The sequence below is a fragment of the Heliangelus exortis genome, chromosome 2, assembly GCF_036169615.1.
Source record: "Heliangelus exortis chromosome 2, bHelExo1.hap1, whole genome shotgun sequence".
In the NCBI taxonomy this organism is placed as follows: domain Eukaryota; kingdom Metazoa; phylum Chordata; class Aves; order Apodiformes; family Trochilidae; genus Heliangelus; species Heliangelus exortis.
The window spans coordinates 4173364-4198522 of record NC_092423.1 but is presented as its reverse complement, the minus strand read 5'-3'; the positions used below and the strand labels follow the sequence as shown (position 1 = coordinate 4198522).

The 25159-nt window shown below is 38.8% G+C and overlaps 1 protein-coding gene across 1 annotated transcript in view; it reads left to right on the top strand.

Annotated features, from left to right (window-relative positions):
- The window catches only part of ADCYAP1R1 (ADCYAP receptor type I), a 134690-nt gene that overhangs the window by 63428 nt on the left and 46103 nt on the right, over window positions 1-25159 (top strand). Inside the window, exon 4 of the mRNA XM_071734585.1 lies at window positions 14915-15022. Coding sequence (XP_071590686.1) covers window positions 14915-15022 — 108 coding nt within the window. The remainder of the gene's footprint in view (window positions 1-14914; window positions 15023-25159) is intronic.

Genomic DNA, 25159 nt, shown 5'->3' with positions numbered 1-25159 from the left:
AGAGAAAGATCTCAATTTCATGCAGTTTTCCAGCCTTTTGTAAGAGAAATGAAGCAAGGAAGAAATCTTCTTACATGTTTTGTTTTGGAGGTCATAAAGCTTCATGTGTTAAGGGAACATATTCTTCTAGAGAGAAAAATTTTACATGCTATACTAGAAAAAAATGGACTTGACCTATGCTGTTATTATGCTTTCCAGCTTCAGATTTCATTTTCTAATATTAATTTCACTATAGAATCTTGATTCTGTGGTGCAGAAACACTTCAGCAATACCACACTGAAATCTAAAATTAATCTCACAGCTGGCTGAAAGCAGAATGTTAGTTTAAAGTGGACATGTAGGGTCTTCCAGGGGAAAAAACCCCAAATAATTAGTTGTTTCTATTAGCCTGTCTTTGATATATATTTAAAGACAATTTGTTAATTTTAGATACTTCAGATGTAGGATGCCTTCTCTCCTTTGATGTGTGATCTGTTTTATTTTTTTTCTCATTTCATATCTGCAGGAACATTGAATGTTATTGTCCAGTTCTAAGCCAGCTTTTTTTTTTTTTTTTTTTTTTTCAAATATGTGCGTTATTCCTGCAAGATAGATGGAAAGGAATAGAATTTAGAAGAGTTACCATTCAAACTTCAGAGTGATCCTGTTAAAAATGAACATTCTTTCTTCCTCTTTTAATTTTTATATTTTGCTCCTGGCTGCCATGAAGACCCATGATTTTGTCAGCTCAGTGAATAAATAGTGTCTTATAAATGTTTTAGAAATAAATCCAAGTAATTACTTGCCTCTTTCACAACACTGTAAAGATGTAGTTTAGAGGTACTTTTTCCTTATAACATGAGCAGTTTTGAGCCTCAGGCCGTATGGGAATATCCAAACAGCCTGACCTCCAAGCTAATAATATATTTATGCCTATTGCCAGCTCATTTTCTGAAAAGGCCACTCAGATATCACACTTTTAGGATTTTGATAATTCTTAGAATAAACTACCTGAAAGGTGGTTGTATGGATGTTGACCTCTACTCTCAAGGATATGATAGAAGAAATCACCTGAAATTGCAGCAGAGAAAGTTTAGACTTGGATATTGGGAAGAATTCCTTTATTGGGAGTCATCAGGCACTGGAACGGGCTGCCCAAGGAGGTGATGGAGCCACCATTCCTGGAGGTATTCAAAAACTGTGTAGATGAGGCACTTCAGGATATGATTTAGCAGGGTGGTGACATTTCATTTTATGTGAAGGAATGTTGATGGTTGGATGCAGTGATCTTGGAGGTCTTTTCCAACCAAGACAATTCTGTGATTCTGTAAACACACCTTTGAGTGCAATAAGAGCAGCACGTGTCCTGCTGGGTTGGGGGTCACCACCAGGGAGATCTTCTGCTCTCCTCCCACAGGAATCCTGCTCCTCCATCCACTCCTACACAATCCAACCTTCTGTGTTTTAGAAGAGAACTCTCCCCAGCTCTGTATTTTGGGGTAAGTGGCCTCCGTAGGGAACAATCACATCACTTGATATTAGACATCTAATTAAGTAACTAAATTAGCTGGCTGGTTTCCCAAGATTCCTCAGACAGTTGATGGGTTCTGAGATTTACATCCAGTTTGCATGGTGTCTTAATATGCCAACTGAGTCCCACTCAAGGTGTATTCATACTCTCAAAGGGTGTAGCTCCCTATTTCATTTCCCCATGAAAGTTTTAGGTTTAGTAAACTAAGTGGGAACCCTACCCACCTAGGTCTGCCAGGGAGGGCACAGACCTAAAGCTAGATGGAGCCATATTCACCCTTCAGAAAGAGATTGTTGAGTCTTGGCACAAGCATCTGGATGTACTCTTCCAATTCAACCTTTTCCTTGGCTTTCTGATTACCTAGAAGCTATTTCAGGTTTCCTGAATCTCTGCCTTTACATAGCAACTTGCACTTTTGGTAGTCAAGACATGTATTTCATGCTCATGCTGTTCTTAGAATTGATTGGTTTATCTCCTTTACAGAAAAACAAATCAAAGCAAGCACAGTGAAACAAAGAAATTAGAATTCAGAACCAAAACAAAAGGCAAGGTTAGAATAATTCCTAATTTATGAGTAAGAAGCTGCATGTATTGTAATGGAGTGATTAACCAGGACCTGTGTGAAAAAAAGTTACTAGAAATATGTCATGAACAGTGAAATGCTTTAGAAGAGAAAAAATATTTTTAGTGTGTGTAACAAGAGGATGCCCAAACCATGTGACAAGAGCAAAGCCAAACTGAAGTAATGGCCACAAACAATTAATTAAAATGCACTGTTGTATAAATTTTGAGAACATGCCTCATCTTTGTTCCCAAGATATGAAAGTGCTTGAGTTTACTCCAGATTTTTGGTCATACAGCCAAATGAGTAATATAATTCTAACCCTTCTCTGCTAACCTTCAAAGCACTTAAAAGAGAACCTTTTGTTAGCATAATTGAGTAAGCTAGAACAAAATTAAATATAGTACCCCTAGTCAGTAGAACTCTGCCATAATTGTCCTCACACAGCATTTAGCAGAATCACTGATTTCTTTCCCATTATTCTCCTGGTTTGAAAACTGGTAAAGAAAAGTTCAAATGGTGTGATTGCAACAACTGATCATTCCTGTTGGCACAAATATTATTTCTCACTTGGGTTACAAATTGAGCATTTTCTTCTCTACTTTCAAATTTTCTGTAGCATTAGCAGGTAGTTTATGGCTAGAGTAGCCTCCCTGAGGATATATGTAAATTTATACCTGTATAAGTGCATACGTATCCTTAGAAATAGCTTCCTCACAGTGGGGGTTAATTTTCTATCTAGTAAGTATTATGATGTATTCACTCTCAGATTATCATGAAAAATCTTTATGTATGACACTGGTGTTATGTGCTTCAAACCATTGAAACACAAAGAAGTTTCTGGACCTTTATAACTCAAGTGTGCAGAATTTTGCCCTGTAATGTATTTTTCTCATCTCTTGTTCAAGGAATAAGAATATCATGGACAATAGGAACTCTCAGACATCCCTTTAGATGTTTATTTTGCCTGGGTGCAGGGAATAACCTTTTGGACCTTCACAGGTCCCTTTAGCCTTATTTTCTTTATTTTTTCTATAATTACTCCACATTCGTATAAATACCACCAGTAAAACAATATTGATTCTATGCATGCAAATTTTTAGACTTCTTTATTGCTTCAGATAGTAATTCCCTCACTATTACTTCAGAATGTAATTCCCTGCCCACACACATCAGTGAGCAACACCATAGAATAATTTCTCTTCCTGGGTCTTTAACATTTTCTGATAAGAAAAGAAAGAGAAGGAAAAATATACTTGATCCATTCTAATATTTCTTTTTTACCTCATTTCTAAACTCTCTAAATCTGTCTCTAACTTATAGAAACTTTATACACAGAGAAACTCATTGACTTTGTTGAAATGAACTCTACTTACAAGAGAATGCAAAAAGAAAATGAGGATATGCAGACACTTATTTCCCAAATAAGTTTGAACTTCACATTTTTCCCAAAATATTACTTCTTGCAATGACAACTGTAATGGCTTTGATGAAGGTAGTGACTAAGCCAGGAGTGCTGTGACCTCGATCCATATGGATGTGTGGAAGTTGGAACTGGTGATACTGGACTTCTACCATAAACCTATGAATTAGTGATGGCACCTTCAGTAATCTCTAATGACTGCTTCCCATTTTTTCCTTTATCTTTTCCAGTCTTTAGACAGGCAGAACCACCACACTTGCTTCCCAAGGATCTGATCTAAAGGCAAACAAATGGGAATTCTCTTGTCTCTATCAGCTCAGATTTTGTACTGCTACCACTGTAGTTTTGGGTCTTCCTGTGTCCCATTCCCATGGTTTTCTGGGCATTTTCACCCAACAAGTTCCACACATCTAAGACATAAAAAATATTTATGACCTTTTCTTCTGTATAATTGTGATATTTATGGGGTTTGAGTTTGGTACATTACAATTGGCTGGTTTTGTACACAATACAGTCTTGTGGGCAGTGTGCACGTTTTTTATTTATTCTGGATTATATTTACATGGCCTCTGCTTCTTGCTGGTGATAGAGCTGCTCTGGGTTTGATGGCATTGTTGGTTCCTTCCCAGTCTACATCCCATTTCATTTCTTCCCTTTCTCTCTCTGTAAAAAGTCTTTCCAGGAAAAATACAATCTTTTAGAAAATTTTTACAAAGAAAATTGAAAGCATCCACTATTCAGTAGCAGGGGAATGCTCATAGTAGCTGTCCATGCTTCACTAGATTCTCCTTTGTCCTTTCTTATCACACATTCTGCCTCCATTTTCATCTATTGATACCCCTCATAGTGCCTTTTCACTAAATTCAGATTGTAACCTTCCCAGGTCAAGGTGTACATCTTCTTAGATCCTTACTTTTGACAACAAGGAATTTAGTTTCTGGGAAATTACTGAATAGTAATATAATTTCCTTTCATCTCTTTTGCACTGACCAAAATACCCCAGATGTATACAAAATATTTTGTGGCTGGGTTGAATGTTTGGGGTTTTTTTTGGTGTGTTATTTGTCCTAATCTCTGCATACATTTTGGGCAGAGTCAGAGAAATTCAATGCAAAACTTGGGATGGGATTTATTAAACTCTGATGTAGTTATTAAACCACCCCTTTGGTTCAAGATTTGTTTTTCAGTAACTCCAAAAGCATGAACAAAATGCAGCTCCTGTCCTCCTGTTCAGGAGTATGAAATGAAATGTGTTAACATGTCTCTTAACAGAGTTTGAGCTGTTTATACTTTTTATTCATGTATTTCTTTCCCTTGTGTCCTCCACTGGACCAAAGGGTCTCATGGGCTCTAATAAGGAATTTCTTGATTCACCAGTAGAACAATTTCCAGGAGAGATGATGGAATTTGCACGCTGAAATAAATGAAGTTATTTAATTCAGTCATTTCTCCTTCTCAGAAGATTTGAAGGAGTAAACAAGGAATAAATGATTCTCAAGAGCACCCACGCTGGCGTCCCTGTGGCTACATCAGGAAGGGATTTGGTCCAAGATCTGTTAAAAGTTTTCTTCTACTTCAGGCATGCCTTTTCCACTGAGAAAACTCTATTTATAAATGATAGGAAAGTTAGACAGTGGGGAACACGGGAGTCTGAACATGAAGGGGTGGGTAGCTGGCTCCAGAGCTCTGTTACAACTCATACTCTAGAGAGTGTTTAGCTTGCAATGCCACCATTTGTTTTGGTTTGTTTAGTTTTCCAGCTAGAAAAAGAACAGAAAATAGTCCTACCTCCAGAGCTACTATGAAACCTAAATAATGATAATTTACAAATTCCTTTGAGGGAACTTAATATGTGTGTAATGGAATTTAGTATAAGATTTTTTTTTCTCATTGTGGCAGAACATATTTAGAGTCCTGAATTCATTACTGGGACACCTCAGTGCTCAAGAGACCTGCTACCAAAACTTCCTCTCATCTTCTTGAATACAACCAAATCCTCTCTTCGTTTTCCACAGAATGCTGTCTCCAAAATACCAAAAAGAAACACTGAAAAATAGTCTACTTTATCTGTATCCATGGCAACCAGTTATTCTGGTGTTCTTTGCAGATGTCTGCTTCCTAGGCCCATAAATCTCATAATGGGCCAACTATCACTACTGTCCATGGGTGGCAAAAGTGACAATGATATACAAGTGATATACTATATACAAATAGCAATAAACAATACAGGTTGGAAAGATTCCTTACCTACAGCTCTAGTGGAAAGCCAGGATTTGCTGTGAGACACATTATAAATTGTGGGGAAGAAACATATATATAATACATATTATATATATACAAATATATAATGTATATTTATATCCTCCTATCACCACAACCTACTGCAGGCCTAGTTAATATTCTTAATTAAAACTATTCTAAAAATTCATAACTGGTAGTGCACATCCTGTTGTCCTTAATCGATCACTTCTTGTTGTGCTTGTGAAGGGGAGGATCAGTTTGGGTGGGATCTGATGGGGTTGGGTTATGTGGAAGAGAAACACATCTTTCTAGTTCTTACTGTATTGTTTTCTTCTCTAACTATGTCTTAACCTTGTAAACTTCATCCTGTGTTATACATTACTTTTCCTATAAATTATTCTGAGAACAGTCACTTAAGGACTAAAATTTTCAGTGCTGTGATGAATGCAAATCCTTCTAGGCAGTGATGGAAGAGCATCCCTTTTCCCCTTCTTGGATAATTAATGGAAGATAAAGAGTTGATAAAGCAAAGTGCATGGTTTCTTCTTCTAAGAAGACAGGGAAATGCATTAGAATGGTGTCATGGTGGAGTAGGATGATGGGAGTCATTCTGGCTGCCACCAGTAACAAAAGAAATGTGGAATACCAGTCTCTGCCAGGCAAGATTGCCTCCAGCAGTACCCCATGATCTCACATAACCCATGTCCTGAGTGATGCCAGATTATCCACAGCTGGTGAGCTTGTCACCAGTTCAAGTTCTGTCAGCTTGTAAGTGTCATTCTGTCCTCCAGCAGTGCTGGAATAAAATATCCCAATTTTTTGAGTCATTTTACACTCTGCCTCCAGAGCAGCAAAGTGGTGACTTTCTCATGGGTGAATAGCTAATCCTTTTTATTTTCTTTAAAGACATTTGTTCTTTTTTTCTAAAAAAAAAAAAACAAAAAAAAACCACTTCTCCATTTCCCAGATATCGGGTTTTTACTCTTCTGGATAATTAGACAAAGAAATGTTCCTATGATTTTGCCAGCCTTGAAGTTTTCCCTTAAAATTCTCCCAAGCCCACCTAAGGCCAATGGGTTGGCAGAACTTCAAGGATTCTGGAGAGTTTCTTGGATGAGGTTTCCTTGGCAGGTAACAATGCAAGGACAGCAATAAATGTGAGCTTAGAATAAATATCCTGTGACTGTAAAGAATTAAAAATCTTTAAAAGAAAATAAAACAAACAACCCAACAAAACCCAATAGTTTATACCTCTGTAATGATAGATTCATTTAACACTGATCTTAGCCATATATAAGCTATTTAAGGAAAGAAAAAAAAACCCAAAACACTTGGTATTAGCTTTTCCTTTTGAGGTGTGTTTTATGTGAGATGTAGACAAGAACTTTTCAGTCTCTTGAAGAGAATGGTTAATGGTTCTGCTTTTGCACAAATCAGAAGATTTTCATGGCCTTTTCACCTCTGAGGCAGATCATGGTCAAACAGTGAATTCAGGATGTATTTGCACCTACTCTTCCCCACATCAAAGTAAAAGGAATATGTATAGAGTTCTAACTTGTAATTTGTGTGGCTTGCTTCCTAAGTTTGGAAGGGGAACCAAAGTGATGCAGAACATCCAGATGAGGTGAATTCTCTCTGTTAACTCTGGTAAAGAATATTAGGTTCCATTTTTAAATTATACAGTTTATATTTGGCAAGTGCAAAGCATATATGCACTTAGTCTTTGGAGAGCTAAAGACTGCTCCCTTCAGTTCATCTTTTTCTACTGTTTTGCTATAAAATCTACGATTCCAATCAAAGGAAAACCACAGTTTCTGTTTCTTTCACTGTTTTTTTAATACAATCTAGGATTAGCTTGAAAGATAAGAAGTGAAATATCTCAATTTTTTTCCAGTGTTCTCTCTTCACAAATTAAGCTGATAATTTTAATAGTTCTTTGAAAACAGTGCTGCACTTCTTAGGCCTTAGATCTCTGAAAATGTCATCCCCTAAAAGAACTCCCTTTACTGATAATGATGTACCAGTAAAAAATGCTATCATAATTTACATAATTATTAGACAGTGGATTCTAAATATTCATATTATAGCATTGCATGGCTTTATATTAGGGGCAGCAGATAGGTAGTGGAAAATAATAAGGTGGGCCAACTCCTGGGAAGTCTTCCCACAGTTTATTTTTCTTCACACATAACCTGAGCTGAGTCACTTCAACTTTACATGTGAAATTCCTCTGCTTTAGTTCCAGTGCTTTTAAGCCTAAGATTAGACTCTCTCTTGCTGCCTTTTGGGAACAGAGAAGGAAAATACCCATCTCCAGGGGATAATTTATCTTAGAAACCCAGTGGCAGTGCCCTCCGGAGGTATCGGGTTTTCTTCAGGCACTGTAAAAGAAATATAGGTGAACATAGCTCAGGCTCACATAGAAAATGTTTATATTGTTAAGATTACATATGCTGAACAAATACATTTCAAATAATTCCAAAATCTACTTTTTCTCTGCTCACCTTCCTCTTGTACTTTGTCTTTCATCCCTGCTTTGTATATCACATATTAAGGAAGGAATGAACCATTTTTTCTTTCTGCACAATCACATATTCTCTTTTCCAACATAGAAATCCTTCAGTACTTTATCTCCTCTTGGTATTTTTTTTCTCCTTTTATAACTTTGGAATTTCACCTGATTTTTCTTTTCTACTTTTGCATCCTAGACTTTCAAAAGAGACTGTGGAATCTGACAGATTTCTGTTATAGAAGTTCTTCTAAGATACCTTTACTTCGAAATGTCAATTAATTTTGAAAATCTAGGTTCCATACCCAGACCTTATTTAAGCCTTTATTTATTTTGGTATTTACCTAGATTTATGAAAGAACAGAGAGCACCTCTCTCATATTCTCCCTCTTTCTGAAGAGCTTTAAATATAATATGCCCTTTAAAAGTTATTCTGGATCACATAGTTCAGTTCAATATACAATAATATTAAATTTCCTTTGGTATTACTGTCCTGAAGGCAATATGACCTTGAAGGGGATATTTTAAATTGATAAATGAGGAGAGGAACTGAAAATCAAACTAAACTCTGTAAGCCAAAAAGATGGATTTCCATCTCAAGCCTTTATATATGAAAAAATTTATACAGAGGACTAACATTTCTGTATTTATATTTTTTCTTGATCTCCCAAGGAAATAAATTTTATGACAATTCTTGTCTATTCCCATTTGTCAGTGTATGAATCCATAAATCCCTTTGTCCATTGTACTGTCAGTTCTTTTTTCACTCCCTCTTTCACCCCAAAATTTAGGGTCCACTGACCTAGGTGCACAATTCTCAAAGCTACAAATTCCTGTAGGTTTTGTGAAAATGGTGTGCTGTGTATAAGATGTTAAAAGGATTCTTTGTGTGTAGAGGACAGGTACCCAATTTACCCAATTTACTAAGAGGAGTGAGCAAGCAGTGAATTAGTACCCAAGAAGGTGCCATCCAAAGAGGGCATCTCTGCTTTTGCACCTTCTCTTGCCAAAAATTAGAGATTGCCATCTCATTAGAGATGAGAAGAAGACATTTTGCACCAGGGACAGGATAAGGACATGGGAAAATGCTGGGGATGCTGTTAAGAGGATTTAAATATAGAGACTAAAGGAGGAGACTATAAAGAGTAAAGGAGGGTGTTGCAGCAGAGTAACCATGAGAAAATTAGACACAAATCTATAGACAAAGAAAAATTTGCACATAATCCTGGTGACATAGTGAATCCATGTTGGTGGATGATAAGAGGTTCCATCCACAGTGGATTTAAAGTAAGGTTTTTTCACTGAACTTGGTGAACTTCATCTATAGGGCTGGTTTTATATCCATCCACTATCAAAACTGCAACTCTCAAGGCACACAGAGGACAAAAAGAATATAAGGAAACATATATATAAGGGAATATAAGGGAACATAAACAATTTCAGAAGGGCTGTTTACCACTGCTATTCTGTCAGCATGACTTGCTTTCTTGTTGTGTGGTTTTTCTTTTTTCTCTTGTGCTTGTCTGGACATTTCAGGTGGGAAAGCAGCTGCCAGAAGCAGCAGGTAAAGAGAAAGCACATTGTTCCAAGAAGCTTAATTTGAAGCTAAGGTCAGGAACAAGGCTTGTGTGAACCTCCATGGAGGGCAGATAAGTAGAATGGTTTTAGTGTTAGGTATAATTTTAAGATGACATCAGAAGTTCTGCAATGATAAACACCCATAGCTTCTGCTTTGGGCTCTCTCTGAAAGTGTGGTTGTTTTTTTGGGGTTACAAAATTCAGATCCATCCTTGGGTATATGAGGCACTCCCCTCAGCTTCAACAATACTAATTGTAAACTCAAGTGTCAGGGGTTTCATGTGAAATTCAGACAAAATCCATGCTGGACTTCAGCTGAAATCAGGACTCTCTTTTTTGAAGTACTTTTCAAGTACAAGAACAGTACAAGCTGAATCCTGCCACAGAGATCTTGCAGTCTATACATGAGTTTTATCTCAGTTTCATAACAAAGAGCTTGAGACAGAGATGTAGGGATTGATCAAGTGGCTTTTCATAAGCAGCCACAGTGGTTTCCCTGTGGTTTGAATTGCTCTGGAGCTGCACAGCTCCTCTGGCACTGTTCATAACCTGCAGTGTCATGTCCCAGCTCTCAGCTGGATTCCTTCACTCAGAAGTAGTCACATTCCCTATCTGGAAAATATTCCAAATATATCCAAATTCTCTTTTTTTTCTACCTGGAAAATCACTTGTCATTAACCAGAGAGGAACCTTTGCTTGGATGAATAAGCATAAAAGGGTAAATCTTAGCTCTTTGAAGTTAAAAGAATCCTGACTAACACTATGGTTGAATGACCTCTTTTTTTCCCTCAGTCAGTGGCAAGGGATGGGGACTCCCAAAGGTTCATCCCTCCTATTGGAGAGGAGATGAGTAGCTGAATATGATCATAGAATCAGAGAATTGGTTGGGTTGGAAGGGACCTCAGAGATCATCAAGTCCAACCCTTGATCCACTCCCGCTGCAGTTCCCAGCCCATGGCACTGAGTGACACATCCAGGCTCTTTTGAAATATCTCCAGGGATGGAGAATCCACCCCTTCCCTGGGCAGCCCATTCCAATGGCTGATCACCCTCTCCAGAAATAAATTCTTTCTAATGTCCAACCTAAACCTCCCCTGGCACAACTTGAGACCTCTTGTGCCCTCTTGTCTTGCTGAGAGTTGCCTGGGAAAAGAGCCCAACCCCCCCCTGGCTCCAACCTCCTTTCAGGGAGTTGGAGAGAGTGATGAGGTCTCCCCTGAGCCTCCTCTTCTCCAGCCTCAACACCCCCAGCTCCCTCAGCCCTTCCTCACAGGACTTGTGCTGGATCCCTTCCCAGCCTCCTTGCTCTTCTCTGGACCTGCTCCAGCACCTCAATCTCCTTCCTGAGCTGAGGGGCCCAGAACTGGACACAGGACTCGAGGTGAAGCTCTCTTTTGCCTGTGCTACAAAGGGGGCATCAGTACTTCCCCAAAATCAGATGCCAAGTTTTACACCACTTATGTTAGCTGAGATGAATCCCACAAAGTTTACCAAATATGAATTTCAGTCTGCAGACCACAGTGTGGGAAGGAAAGGCAGAGTTTGTGCTTCCTGCAAGGTGCCTTCTTGCCTTAACCACCCTTTAGCAAGGCCACCACTTTTCACTCCAGCACTTCAAACTTTACCTTTTAAACCAATCTGTTATTATTGATGTCTAACATGCTAAGAGCCAGGAAAATCTGCCCACTTGAAGCTGCACCATGCTTCTTGCAGTGTCTGAGAGGCCTCTTTTCAAAGCTAGCTTGGTTCCCCTTCATTGCATGGTGATAGAGACAAATTGTCAGTGCCAGAGCAGAGCCCTGCTGTGCAGTTTTACACTCAAGTCACATTGATTTCTGTGGGCAGATTTCACCCAGCAGGAGATGCTGGCTGGATCATGGTTTACAAATGTAAGGAGATTGTTCACACTGGCTTTTATTCCATTTAAATTTTTGCAGTCCTTTTCTTTCTTCTTCTGAATTCTTTGTTTTAAATATGCTTTTGGACAATATTCTCATTGATGAGCAATTCTTTCAAATCTCCATCACTGAATTATCTTAGTAATTAAGGCAATTTACTTGACTCTCTGCTTCTCTGTCCCTCACTTCCAGTGTCAGCTCATCAGTGCTTCCTAGCATAATGAATTTAAAGTGTATTTTTAAATTGTGCTAGTTTTTAATTCTCCATAGCAGTACCACAAAAAGCCACCAGATTTAAGTGAGTTTGGTACGCAGTGCTATGAAATATTTATTCCACATCTACACTTTCTTTTCTGTAGTATGAGGATTTCCTTCCATTTTTGTTGGTTTCCTTCCATTACTTGCTTTGCAGCATCTATTGCTATCCCAATATTTGGAAGACAACTGATGCTGAAGTAACAGTAAGAATTAAGAAAATCTTCATTCTTCCTACCAAACCCATTTAATTTATGTGACTTAGGCTAGCAGGTGGTTCATAGAAGATCTTATTTGCCACTTTTATTGCCTGTAACACCTCTTGTAAGCAAATATCTCATTTTAAATATGAATATATATACATATTCTTCACTTTGATACAGAGAGCCAGACATCACTGAACTTTAAATCTGTTTCTACATGACTTCAGATTCACATGGTAAATGCAGTTCTTACTGTGTGGACAGACACTAGCTATCAAACACAATAAAATCTAATAGTGATTAATGCAATTGTGATTTCCATCTTTGTTAGGCTGATTGTATCACAAAACTTTTCAAGCCCCAGACTTGGACTTTCAGAGATGTTCTTGTGAACCCTCCTACTTATAGAATGAGATCCTCAGCTGGCAAAGAAAGCAGCTTGGGGTAGGAGTTGAAGAAAGAGAGGAGGAGAGGGGAATATAAAAGATTCCTGTTTTTTCTAGCTTCTGCATTGATTTAATGAGCATTTTTGCAGTAATTTTGTACTATGGTGGATCTGGTAAAACCGGTGGATTTTTTGGTAACAGAGTCAGGATTTTATAGGGTTATCAATTTGTATTATGTGATCTGATGCTGAATCCTTTAACTCACAGGAATGGCTGTCAACTGCTTATCATATGCCATCCTTATAACATCATAACAGTGTTGTTTGAGGCTGACTTAGTTCTTCAAGCATCACTCAGAACTGCCCTATCCACCACACGTGGCAGGATCTGTTTTATATTTTGTGAGAAAACAGAAGTCTTGATTCCCTGCCACTGAAGCTGATGGAGAAGATACACCAAGTCCAACCCTGTGAGCAAACACTCTCTAATGATGGAAATCTGCTACTATCACCACAGTTGATAAAGCCCACACTGTTTTTACATGTTGATCACCCAAACCTCACAAGTGGTGGCAGGTGGGAGGTATGACACTTTGAAGTATTATCAGTTTTACTGAAGATCTTATTTTTTCTGGCACATAGTCCACGAGAGAGAATATCAAGAGAACATCACTTAGAAAACTGCAGAGCTTGTGGCATTTAATGGCTGGTAAGATTGTGTGCTTGATCTCAACATCAAATGCAAAAAAGGAGTGAAGCTATTTAGATTTAGTTTTTCTTTCTTTTCCTGCTGAGGTAGAAGATGATCCTCATTTGAGATTCCTTCAATGTCATTTTTTTTAGACATTAGTAGGAAATTCGAGAGTTTGCTAGGAGTTTTTCTGTACATGGGTTAAGTCTTTTTGGTTTATGAGTTAATAAAACTGTAGTTTACAAAATTACAGGAGGGCTTATGCTTCTTGACAGCTGATTGGAGTTTGTCATTCCTCTGACAGTGATAAAGAAGCAGGAGCTGAGCTCCATTCTTATCTTTAGCATAGAATATGGGGCCTGATTTTCCCCCGCATCCTTAGAGAAGACAACTCCCACCCACAATGCCATCATTTCCTCTTTCTGTATCCATGGAACAGGAGGCTGGTTCTCCATCACTCAGATCCTCAGTTCAAAGCTTGTTCCTGAAGCTCTGAACAGTTGTTAAAGGACTGATTCTATCTTTAGCTTATGTAAGAAATCTTTGCAGATCAAAACCATCCTTTTGACATTGTGAGGCTATATTCTACAGATCAAAACCTGCAGTAAGTGTAGTGAGTTATATTGTGGTTTTTCTTTACTAATGGAGGACATTTCTACTTCCAGTATTTTTTTAAGAACATGAGCTACCAGAAAGAGGTGATCTTCAAAGCTGGTGAAAGATCTAGATCACAAGCCATATGCAAAGCTGTTGATGGAATTGGGGTTGTTTATTCTTGAGAAAAGGAGGCTCAGGGGAGACCTCTTTGCTCTCTACAGCTCCCTGGAAGGAGATTGAAGTGAGGTGGGAGTTGGTCTCTTCTCCCTAGTAACAAGTGACAGGACAAGAGGAAATGGTCTCAAGTTGCACCAGAGGAGGTTTAGATTAGATATTAGAAGAAATTTCTTCACTGAAAGGTTAATTAAACACTAGCATAGGCTGCCCAGGGAGGGAGTTGAATCACCATCCCTAGAGGTGTTTAAAAGATGTGTAGATGTGGTGCTTGGGAATGTGTTTTAAGCACTGGACTTGGTAAGAGTTGGGTTATGGTTGGACTCAATGATCTTGAAGATCTTTTGCAACTAGAATGATTCTGTAATTCCCCCACACATCCACCAAACTGGCTGTAGCATGAAGCAGAATCTGTTTTTCAGTTCCCAGTCATCTCCCTGAGTCAAATTCCAAAATGTGCCAGTATACAACCTTTGACAGGGTTTAGAGAAATGTATAAAATATGAATTAAAGATACCTAAAGATTTAACTCAGCAATAATGGAAGCAAGCTAAATTCTACTAAAATATAGCAATATACTCAAGAGGAAGATTGTTTCTGATGTATGTTGGAGTGATTTAAGTGGAACTAAGAAATGTCTTCTGCTAGGATAGAATCTGGTCATTGTGCCATGAATAGAGCTCACCACTACAGATTTTATGCTATGCCTATGAATGAAACTTATTTTATTCCAGAGAAAACTTATTAGAAAATTGCCATGTTTATTGTTCTAAGTAGGCAGATATTAATGGTTAGAAGAACCAACCACAAAACAGAATAATAGAATGAGAAAAAAATCAATGTCCATCAATTTCCAATTGTATTTTATCCCTCCTTCTCTTCCCCAGGTTGCCCAGGAATGTGGGACAACATTACATGCTGGAAACCTGCAAGTGTGGGTGAAATCGTCTTTGTCAAGTGCCCTGCACTCTTTAGATTTATCATCTCTGAGGATGGTAAAGTCTTTTCTTTTCTCTTTGTTCTTTGAGTCTGTCTGGTAAAGCTGCATGGCCAACATGAGTGTAAAACCTCACATAGAAACTCAGTATAAAGGGAAATCAAAAAACTCCACAGAGATCTTGAGTTGGGCTTTAGAGTTTAAAAAAAAAAATGCTGTAGAAAACCAGGTTGTTTGTGTGCAGATATTTGTATGGGTGTGTGTGAAAGGATGGGAGGGAGTGTCTGAAAAAAGCCTGCACAGACTGCACAACATGGCAACACCTGAAGCTGTGTTTGAGTCTTGGATAATTCATCATCACAGCTCAAACGTATTTTAGAAAATAATTAAAATTTAGAGCTGGGTTGTGCTCATGCCTAAGGATTCACCATGCTTTGTAAATAAACCAAATTAGATGCTGACTTTCAGCCTTATACAAGCCAGCTGCTGCTCTCAAACGAAGCTGCTGTTAAAAGCACAACCTACCCTAGTAGTGACAATATTGTCTGACCTGGTTATTAGCATTACCCAACACTTCTTAATGACAAGACTGAGCAAACTACTGACTGCATGATACAAAAAGCCTCTTGTCCTTTTCCTGAATCTTTTAACCTATGAAACACATGGAAATTTGCCAGGTCAAAATGAGAGTGTGTGAAGAGGAGGAAATAACTAATACCATGTTTACAGCAAATAGATTGATTAGAGATTTTCTGGAAATTCCTTTTTTTTTATTATTTTTTTCATGATTCCATTTCATGGGTGAAGTCCTCCCATCTATGCTAGTTAACAACAATCCTATGCTAATAATCAACACAGTTTTTCCCATGTCATCCTTGCACCCACCTATTCTACTGCAGATCACTTAATTATCACTGTCCATTGAGGATCATGTTCACCATTGTCTCCCAGTATCATTTTTCCTAAAGATTATTTTGCCAATTAATCATTAATTTATAGTCTTAAGTCCAAAGCCCCATGCAGAGTACAATTTGTGGCAGACAGTAAGTGTTCCATACTCTGCTCCAGCAATGCTGAAATCTTTATCCTTAAATACATCCCTTTGAACCCATCTGGAAACTGAAGCAAGTGCCAATGCTCTTGTGAAATGAAAAGGAATTTAAGGGTGATCATTACCTAAATTTACCCATGTGACTCCATAGTCAGTGGAGAGAATGAGACCCACAGAAGGCAATTTAATGTTTATTCCAAGAAATATGAGGTGAATCATAGCTTGGAGATATCTCTCTTTACCCAGCAAGTACTAAGGGAAATTAGCTTAAACTAGGTACTTAATTTTTTAATGAGGAAAGGTAAGTCCCTCTTTTAAATATCAGGTATAAAAATATAATTACTACTGTAATCCTGTGTGCTTTAATTATAGCCAGGATAATTATACATAATTTTTACTGCTGTAATATTGGTTCCGTGGCCACATCCACGTTTAAAACAACACATCAGCATCCACTCAGGTTTGTTCCTCTATTACTCCCTCTCTTATTTTTTTGTTTTCTTTACTGTACTTGATTACTTTGTAATCAATTTTTGTTGACTACTTGTCATTCAGCCTGACTGCCAAAGCAATTCTGGCCATCCTCTGTGCAGGATGTACACTCACATAGAGGTTTTTGCTCTCCCATTATCAATGATGCTCAGAGCCTGCAGGCAAATTGCTTTTATGTTATTTATTGTGCATCAACAGATGGCTGCTGTATTGTTATCTCCTGATTTAACTGCAGGAGGCCTGTTGCTCAAGACAGTGCCTGTCCAGATTTTCATTAAGATCCTTCCTTTTTGGTGGCTTCTAATCTCCACCTCCTACATCTCCTCAAGTTAAACAATTTTCTCTCTCTCTCCCTCCCTGCCTGTTTTGAATGCAGTGCTCAGGGATATTGTCAGAGGTCTCATGAGAGCAGTGTCATGTACATCTACAGGACAGTCCTTTAGTTTGGCCAGAAAGTCTTGACTCAACCATGTTGGTCTCTTGCCTTCCTTGCCTGAGCACCTGGAGATCAGGAGCTCATATTCTCTGTAGAAAAAAGTCCTTCAAGATCTGCCAGCTCTTTTTCTCCCTTATCCTTGGGGCAGTTTCCCAGAGGGTCCTATTGACTAATTCCTTGAGCAGATGGAATTTTGCTTTCCCAAAATTCAGGGTCCTGACTGTTCTCTTTGCCTGAGCCCTATCCCTCAAGACTGTGATCTCCACCTGTGCATGGGCACTGCAGCCCAGGCTGTCTCCAGGCTTAGTGTCACTGATGTTATCTCCCTCCTCAAAGACAAGGTTAGCTCAACATGATCTAGTCCAGAGCTTAAATAACCTGTTACCTGTTAATGGGAAGGATCTATTTCTTTATATATTTTCATGAAAAAACAATATACGTTTTAGAAAAATATAATCGATATTTATGTAAAAAATATCTCCATTACAACTAGAACTATTGAAAACAAAGGGTTGAAATAACATTTTTAGATTATTTACAGACCTGTTCACAGCCTGTGCTTCACATCTCACCTGTAACAGGGTGAGAATCTGATCCTAAAGGAGGAGTAGTCAGTCCAGTGTAAAGATGTGTCCTGGTTGTTTCATCTACTTATAGGATCACTCATAAAAGTGACAGCTGTTACCTCTTGTAGTGTTGGTTTTGTAGGGGTTTTGAACATCTGTGCTGTAGGAACAAAACCAAAATTCATAATTCATCAAGTAAATAAATAAACATTTAATCTGGAATAGTTGGAAATCTCTACAGATCCAGCTGGACTTCCACTGCTGATCCCAGGGCAGAAATACCTACATCCATAATCACTCTCCTGGGTGAATCAGCATCAGCTTTCACTATCATTGCTGCTAATTTAAATTAACCAAGTGTGTTTTTTTTCAATGAGGACTTAATGAAAAAAAGTCACATTTTATGACAATTCCTTAAATAGAGGGTTATTAGATTACTAAAATATTTCTGAGACACAGCTAATTACATTTTATAGATTGTTTTAATATCCTCTGGCTGCTGCTATATTTCTAGAATGTGTAAGCAGTCTAGGCACTGACACTAATAGTTATCAATGGAACATCCATCCTCAATACATCAAAATACAAAAATACATCAAAATATGACCATGAATCATGCTTGCAAACAGTAGTAATAATTTGAAACAATTCTTTTTAAAAGTTTGTCCTGTGAAGCACTGAAACACCTATAGGTGCAGTTGCTTGTAAACCAACAGGCAAAAATATGTGGGGAAATATTAATTTTAAAGAGAGGGTAGGAGTTACCTCACTTGGCTTTGGGTATTTAAAAGCTCTGTGTGCAAGCCTGAAGTCACCACCCAGATTTCTGCATCAGGAAAGGGGAAGCAATGGGTGCCTGTAGAAGATGTTTCCTCTGACCTGTCTGAAATGCTTATCTTGAGATTACTGAAATCACTGGAGGAGGCTGTTTGTTTGATGAAGTCCAGAAAGGAATTTGGCTTCCTTGACTGTGAAGTCTGATCTGCACATGGAGGGAAAAAAAAGACTACAAAATAAAAATGAATTAAATAAACTGGATTTAGATAAAAATACCAGCTGCTGCTGGTTTTCAGTTGAAAATATACTCTGCTCTTACTTTCACTGCAATTGAACTGAAGAGTAACATTTGAGCTGCTGTCAAAACCATACAGAAAACCCAATGGTAAATCCCACACTGTGTGGCTGCTGACCCTTGTAAAATTCCATTTCATCTCTCTCCTCCTCCAAAATCACCAGATTTTTCATTTCCTTTCAGATGCAGATTGTGGACAGAAAGATCATTCTCAAAACCTCCTTGCATGAAAAAAAACCAAAACTCCAAAACCAAATTTTAACTCCTCTTTTCTCATCTAATAGGTTAAGGGTTTACTGTTGCTGTCCTTCTAGAGCTCTCCTAAATATTATATTTTTCTCTTTAGCATCCATTTCTTTGACTGTTATCAAGAAAGTCACAATTTCATTCTCAAAAAAGCTATAACTTCCATGATGTCACTGTTGTATATTATTCTTTATCCATTGCCTTCCCAGTACCAACTCCAGAGACAACCACAGGGTACATTTAAAACATTCTAAGGCACTTTCACAAGGGAAAAAAAAAAAGTGTGTCAAGCTGTAATGCTGGATTCCAGTATGGCACAGCTAGACCTAGAGATGACCCCTACAAAGTGATCTGAATTCCCACCTGGGGAATTTTCTCTGTTTTGGGTTTTTTCCTTTTTTTTTTTTTTTTTTTTTTGACACAAGTGGTGCTGCTTGGCAGTGGAAATCTAGAGAGGCCAAGTCTGTGCTTTTCTTTTCTTTCTTTTCCCTACACACCTGAGATAATCTGGAACCTACAGAGCTACAGAGCATTACTCAAACAGAAAGAAACCCAATAACCAGAGCAGAAATTAGCATATTTTTAGATCTTTGATTGGAATGGAAAAGTAATACAAATCACAAGAAGTGGTTTCTGAGCATTGCCACACCCTCCACATTGAAAAATACTTTTTTCACAAAAATATCTTAATTCAGAAATCCAAATAATAAATATGATTGGCTTCTACTGAATCTTCCACAAATTCAGAATGTTTATGTAGTGCTCACTTTAGGACACTGCCTGCTGTACCCAAAATGAACATTTCTACAAAGCATGGTTCATTTTGTAAATCAGAGAAAATGTGCATCACTTTTACCAAAGACATAAAATGCATCCTATGTTGATATCAGGATTAGGGAGTCCTAATTAAAACCCAGTAGAACAAAGAATGTATCCAGGTATTATAAAATTTAAGAGGCATTTATATCCTAAACTCACACTTCTGAATCAACGTGTTTGGCTTGATGCTGCTCTGGAAGTTATGTGACCTGAGTGCTCAGACAACAAGCTTTATTTTTATAGATTTTTTTTTATATATATTTATAGATAGATAGATATTTTTTATTTTATAAATATTTATATATATAGATATTTTATATATATTATATACATTTAAAATTTACATTTATGTCTGTATTTGTATTTTGTGTATATTTATATTTTGTGTATATTTAAATTATATTTATATATAATTTTTATATATATTCCTGAGAACAAGGAATTGAAAATAGTCTATTACTGATCCCATTAAAAACACTGGGATATACTTAAGTACTCTGATGTAAAAACACCAAGCCTCATATATTCTGCACTGGAGATATCATGGGGGAACAATGGAATTTATAAATTCAGGGTTAATTGGATTTGGGAAGCCATCTGTGGTTTTTTTCTTCTATCTGACTTTAGATGTTACCTTTAATCAGACAGAACAGGATGAAAAAAGAAGAGTTAATGAGAGGGGAGGTGATGCTACATCTTCATACGTGGGAAGCTTTCCTGTGTCATTTCTGGGGAAACAGTCCAGGGAAAGTCATTAAGTGCTTGCTACATCATTGTGAAAAGAGTATGAAACTCCCAAACTGGGTGAAAAACGAGTCAAAGTGACTTTCTTTCCAATCTGAAAGCTGTTGAAAATGTTTGCAAGTTACAGTTTCTGTTAGTTTGGGTTATGTATTGACAGTTTTTATATGGTCAGAAAGAAAAGGTGACTTACAGGTTAGAAGCATCCTAAACAGTAAAATTTATCTGGAAGATTTGTTTTCTTCTGGAGAAGGAGATGCAGTTTTTCTTTGCTACCAGCTGAAATTAAAGTCAGCATTCCAGCAGACTGAAACTGCAAATTGCATTTGCCTGTCAAACAGGCAAAGCAAAAGATCAACACAAAGGTCTGGATTTCTATCCACATATATATCTCATCCCTTGTGGGTATTTTAGCATGAAAACTGAGGGAAATAAAATGCTGGAACCAAGGAACTATTTCTAAAAAACAGATGTGACTTATCCCATATAATTTGTATTATGGGAACAATAAGGAGCTATTTCTATTTTTCAGTCTTTGAAGCTACAACCATCCTGTACATTTCATAGTTTCATCCTTCACTTTATATAAGATCCAATGTAGTATTTAGAAGTGAGTTCAGTGCAAAAGTATCTGGTTTTTTTTTAATTATATATATATCAGCTAAGGGTTTTAGACAGCTTCCAAAGCTGTCTGCAGATTGCATGTGTTATTGTTGCTTAATGCTTGGCAAGTTCTTTGTGACACAAAGAATGAGTACATGAGACCTAACAAGTATTGATGTTAAAATAATAAGTCTTGCCAATAACCAAGATAATAATGCTTACTAGATAACAATTTCCTTCCTGCTGTTTTTCCTCCCTAGGCTTTGCACAGGCAGTAAAGCCATGGGATTATTCATCTCTTCCAAAGTGAGGAGGACAGGCTATAATTAAACATGTCTCCTTGGTCACAGCATCAAAAAATTTATCTGCAGTGAAGAGGGAATTGGTAGAAAATATTAATATCAAACAATAGCAACTTCATTTCTCATCAAGTAGTTAAGGCCTCACAAACTCTTTTTGCAGGACAAGGACATTTTATGGCCTTTCCCACCAAATTATGGGGACATAAATCTGTGCCTCTGATACTCAAATATATAATGTGTACAAGAGCATTTCAGGTGAAGATAAAGTCCTTGATCTTTTGCAAAATGACATCCTGCAATGGCTAAGGGAAATCTGTAAAGCAGCTCAAGGCCTTTGTCAATATGATCTGAAAGTTAATTTGGGTGGAATACACTGAGAGCTGCTGAGCACTTTGGAGAATTCTTGGACAGAACAAGATAATTGACTGACATATTGCTGTAGGTGCAACATGTACAGGTACTTCAAGCTTTGCTAGCAGACTTTCCTCTATTCTTCCTTCTCCTCTTGGCTCAAATAATTGAGAATGGAGTTTCAGTTGATTGCAAGATTTTAGCTATGGTGGGCAAACATTCTTTTTTGCCTTTAAGCAAGTGATTTAATATGCTTTCTCTTCTGGGACTTATTTCATAACTGATAACCTCCATTAGACAACATTTCTCATTTTCTGTGTTTTTATCTGTCAAAAGCTTTTCTCTGAAATATGATCCCTGCCCTCATCAGAGCTCGGAGGTCCTTTAATAGTATTTGTGCTGATCTTGCACTCTGATGGATGCTCCTCTGACAGCCAGCCTCCTAGGAAGCATACACATCATGTTTAGATGATGCCTGGCAGTTGCTATGGTGACCTCAGTCTACTGGTAATTTCATGCTCTTTGATAAGAAAGAGGTAAAAAAGAAGAAAGTCATGACTTTCATCACATCTATGCATCCCATTATAGGGCCTCAGCCAGCCCTATAAACTGTGGCCTTTATTTTCTTCATGTAGGACCTCAGTGGTATTCTGTGACCTCCAGGGTCTTCTTGTCTCCACATCATTAAGCACTGCACCCTAAAATTAGCATGGAGTAGAAGAAAAGACTTGTATATCAAGCTCCCTCACTGCCTTTACACATTCCTTTGCACAAAAGCTCCTGGATAATGAGTTGCAGAAACTGGTTTATCTCATCCTACAGTAAATGGCTATAACTAATCACTCCCTGAGGTTTCAATCTCTTTGCCCTTTATGGGAGGAGACTTAAAGAGCAGATGAACATATCCTCGGGTGAGTAAATTGGGTGGGACCAATTTGCCCCACAGGATCAATTCTTCAGATTCCCTTAGGCAACAGTTCTTATTCAATCACCCAAATATTCACCAGGATTCCCAGTCTTACTCTTAATTGTCCTTTGCCTGTTTTCCTGTTTTCTAAATGCAGTGAACAGCACCATTTCTGTGCAAACATGGTGCTCACAAATCCCTTTGGCCAGGGCAATGACAACATCCAGTATATCCCAACTGTGCTGAAAACTTTCATCCTATAGTTTAAACTATTGTCTGTGGGGCATGAGGCTGGACAATGCAAAATTCCTGAAAAATGTGAAGGGAAACAGTTATCTCTTTTGGGCCCAGAGAGTGGTGCTGAACGGTGCTGATCCAGTTGGCGGCCGGTCACCAGTGGTGGCCCCCAGGGATCAGTGTTGGGCCCAGTTCTGTTCAATATCTTTATTGATGATTTAGATGAGGGGATTGAGTCCATCATCAGCAAATCTGCAGATGACACTAAGATGGGGGAAGTGTGGATCAGCTGGAAGGCAGGAGGGCTCTGCAGAGGGACCTGGACAGACTGGAGAGTTGGGCTGATCCCAATGGGATGAGGTTCAACATTCCAAGTGCCGGGTCCTGCACTTTGGCCACAACAACCCCATGGGGAGCTCCAGGCTGGGCACAGAGTGGCTGAGAGCAGCCAGACAGAGAGGGACCTGGGAGTCTGGATTGCCAGGAAGCTGAACAGGAGCCAGCAGTGTGCCCAGGTGGCCAAGAAGGCCAATGGCATCCTGGGCTGGCTCAGGAACAGCGTGGCCAGCAGGTCCAGGGAAGGGATTCTGCCCCTGTGCTCAGCCCTGGGGAGGCCACAGCTTGAGTCCTGTGTCCAGTTCTGGGCCCCTCAGCTCAGGAAGGAGCTTGAGGTGCTGGAGCAGGTCCAGAGAAGAGCAAGGAGGCTGGGAAGGGATCCAGCACAAGTCCTGTGAGGAAGGGCTGAGGGAGCTGGGGGTGTTGAGGCTGGAGAAGAGGAGGCTCAGGGGAGACCTCATCACTCTCTCCAACTCCCTGAAAGGAGGTTGGAGCCAGGGGGGGGTTGGGCTCTTTTCCCAGGCAACTCTCAGCAAGACAAGAGGGCACAAGAGGTCTCAAGTTGTGCCAGGGGAGGTTTAGGTTGGACATGAGAAAGAATTTCTTTAGGGAGAGGGTGATCAGACATTGGAATGGGCTGCCCAGGGAAGGGGTGGATTCTCCATCCCTGGAGATATTTCAAAAGAGCCTGGATGTGGCACTCAGTGCCATGGGCTGGGAACTGCAGCAGGAGTGGATCAAAGGTTGGACTTGATGATCTCTGAGGTCCCTTCCAACCCAGCCCATTCTAGGATCTATGATCCTAGGGAAAGGTGAAGGAATCTTGAAGGCTTCACCTGGCTGCCACTTTCTGCAGATCCTGCTAATGAGATTATAAAAACCTAGCACCCAATTCTGCATCACTTTCCCCCATGAAAAATTAAAAAAAAAAATTAAAAAAATATCTATAATGAAGGAACAGGGATGACCTGGGCAGCCTGCATGTGGGATCATGTGTGCCAAGGTGCAGGAGTGGGCAGAGGGCATAAGAAGCAGGCAGACAGTGGTGGCTGTGCTCAGAAAGCCCCAGAAAAGCTGCTAAGTAGACTGCTGCTCCCCATCACAGCTTTGCCAGCCAGAGGAACAGATTGCTGGTGGATAAGAGCAGCATGAAGCAAGAGGGAAAGGAGCAAACAGGCACAAGGTGGTGGATGCTGGGGAGTCAGGCATGAGAGCTCACTGATTTATTTCGTGTTTATAAATTGGTAGCTTGATGTGCTGATCTATAAAACCAGGAAAAAAAAAAAAAAAAAAAAAAAAAAAGCAGATTCCTGCCTAATCAGCTCATTATCCACATAGCTGGACAACACAATAACAAGGGATTGCAGGAAATGTTTTCCAGAACCTCTCTCAGTCTCAGTCTCTGTGCTCTCCCAAGGGACAGAATTAACACACAGTCAAAATCCAAGCTTTTTTAGGATTACCTATGTGGATCAGTCCTCCAAATCACGATACTGAGAAAATACTGGGAATGCTGAGAAATACTGGGAAAACCAGGAACAAGGGAAAAGTGAGGGTGAGCCATTTCAGCCCAGAATGGTTTTGGAAACCTTTCATTCTCCCTCCTGGTCCTAATAAGGGACAAATGGTGGAACAAAAGGGTTAAATACAAGTTGTGCTCAGATAAACAAATCTATGGGAGATAAAGCAGTTGCAATGCCAGCTGACACTGAAAGCAGCCAGGAAACTTTTGGCATGAGGGAGATGATCTAAAAGGCTGCACTGAGCTCTGAAGCTCATCATACACAGGCTGGTTCTTGGCTTTAGCTTTACCAATCCTCTTCACTTTAAATCAAAAGCAACAATTGCTTGCATCAAATTTCTCCTCCCTTGGAGGATAGTGAGGAGGTAGTTATGATTTCTGGACCTCAGCAAATGAAAACCAAGGAAAAAAGTCTGAAAAATGTGCAAGAAAAGAACATGAAAGATTTGGTTCTCTGCCACTAACTCCATGGGTAGCCACTGGCAAGTCCTTTGATTTTTTTTTTTACCTCTTC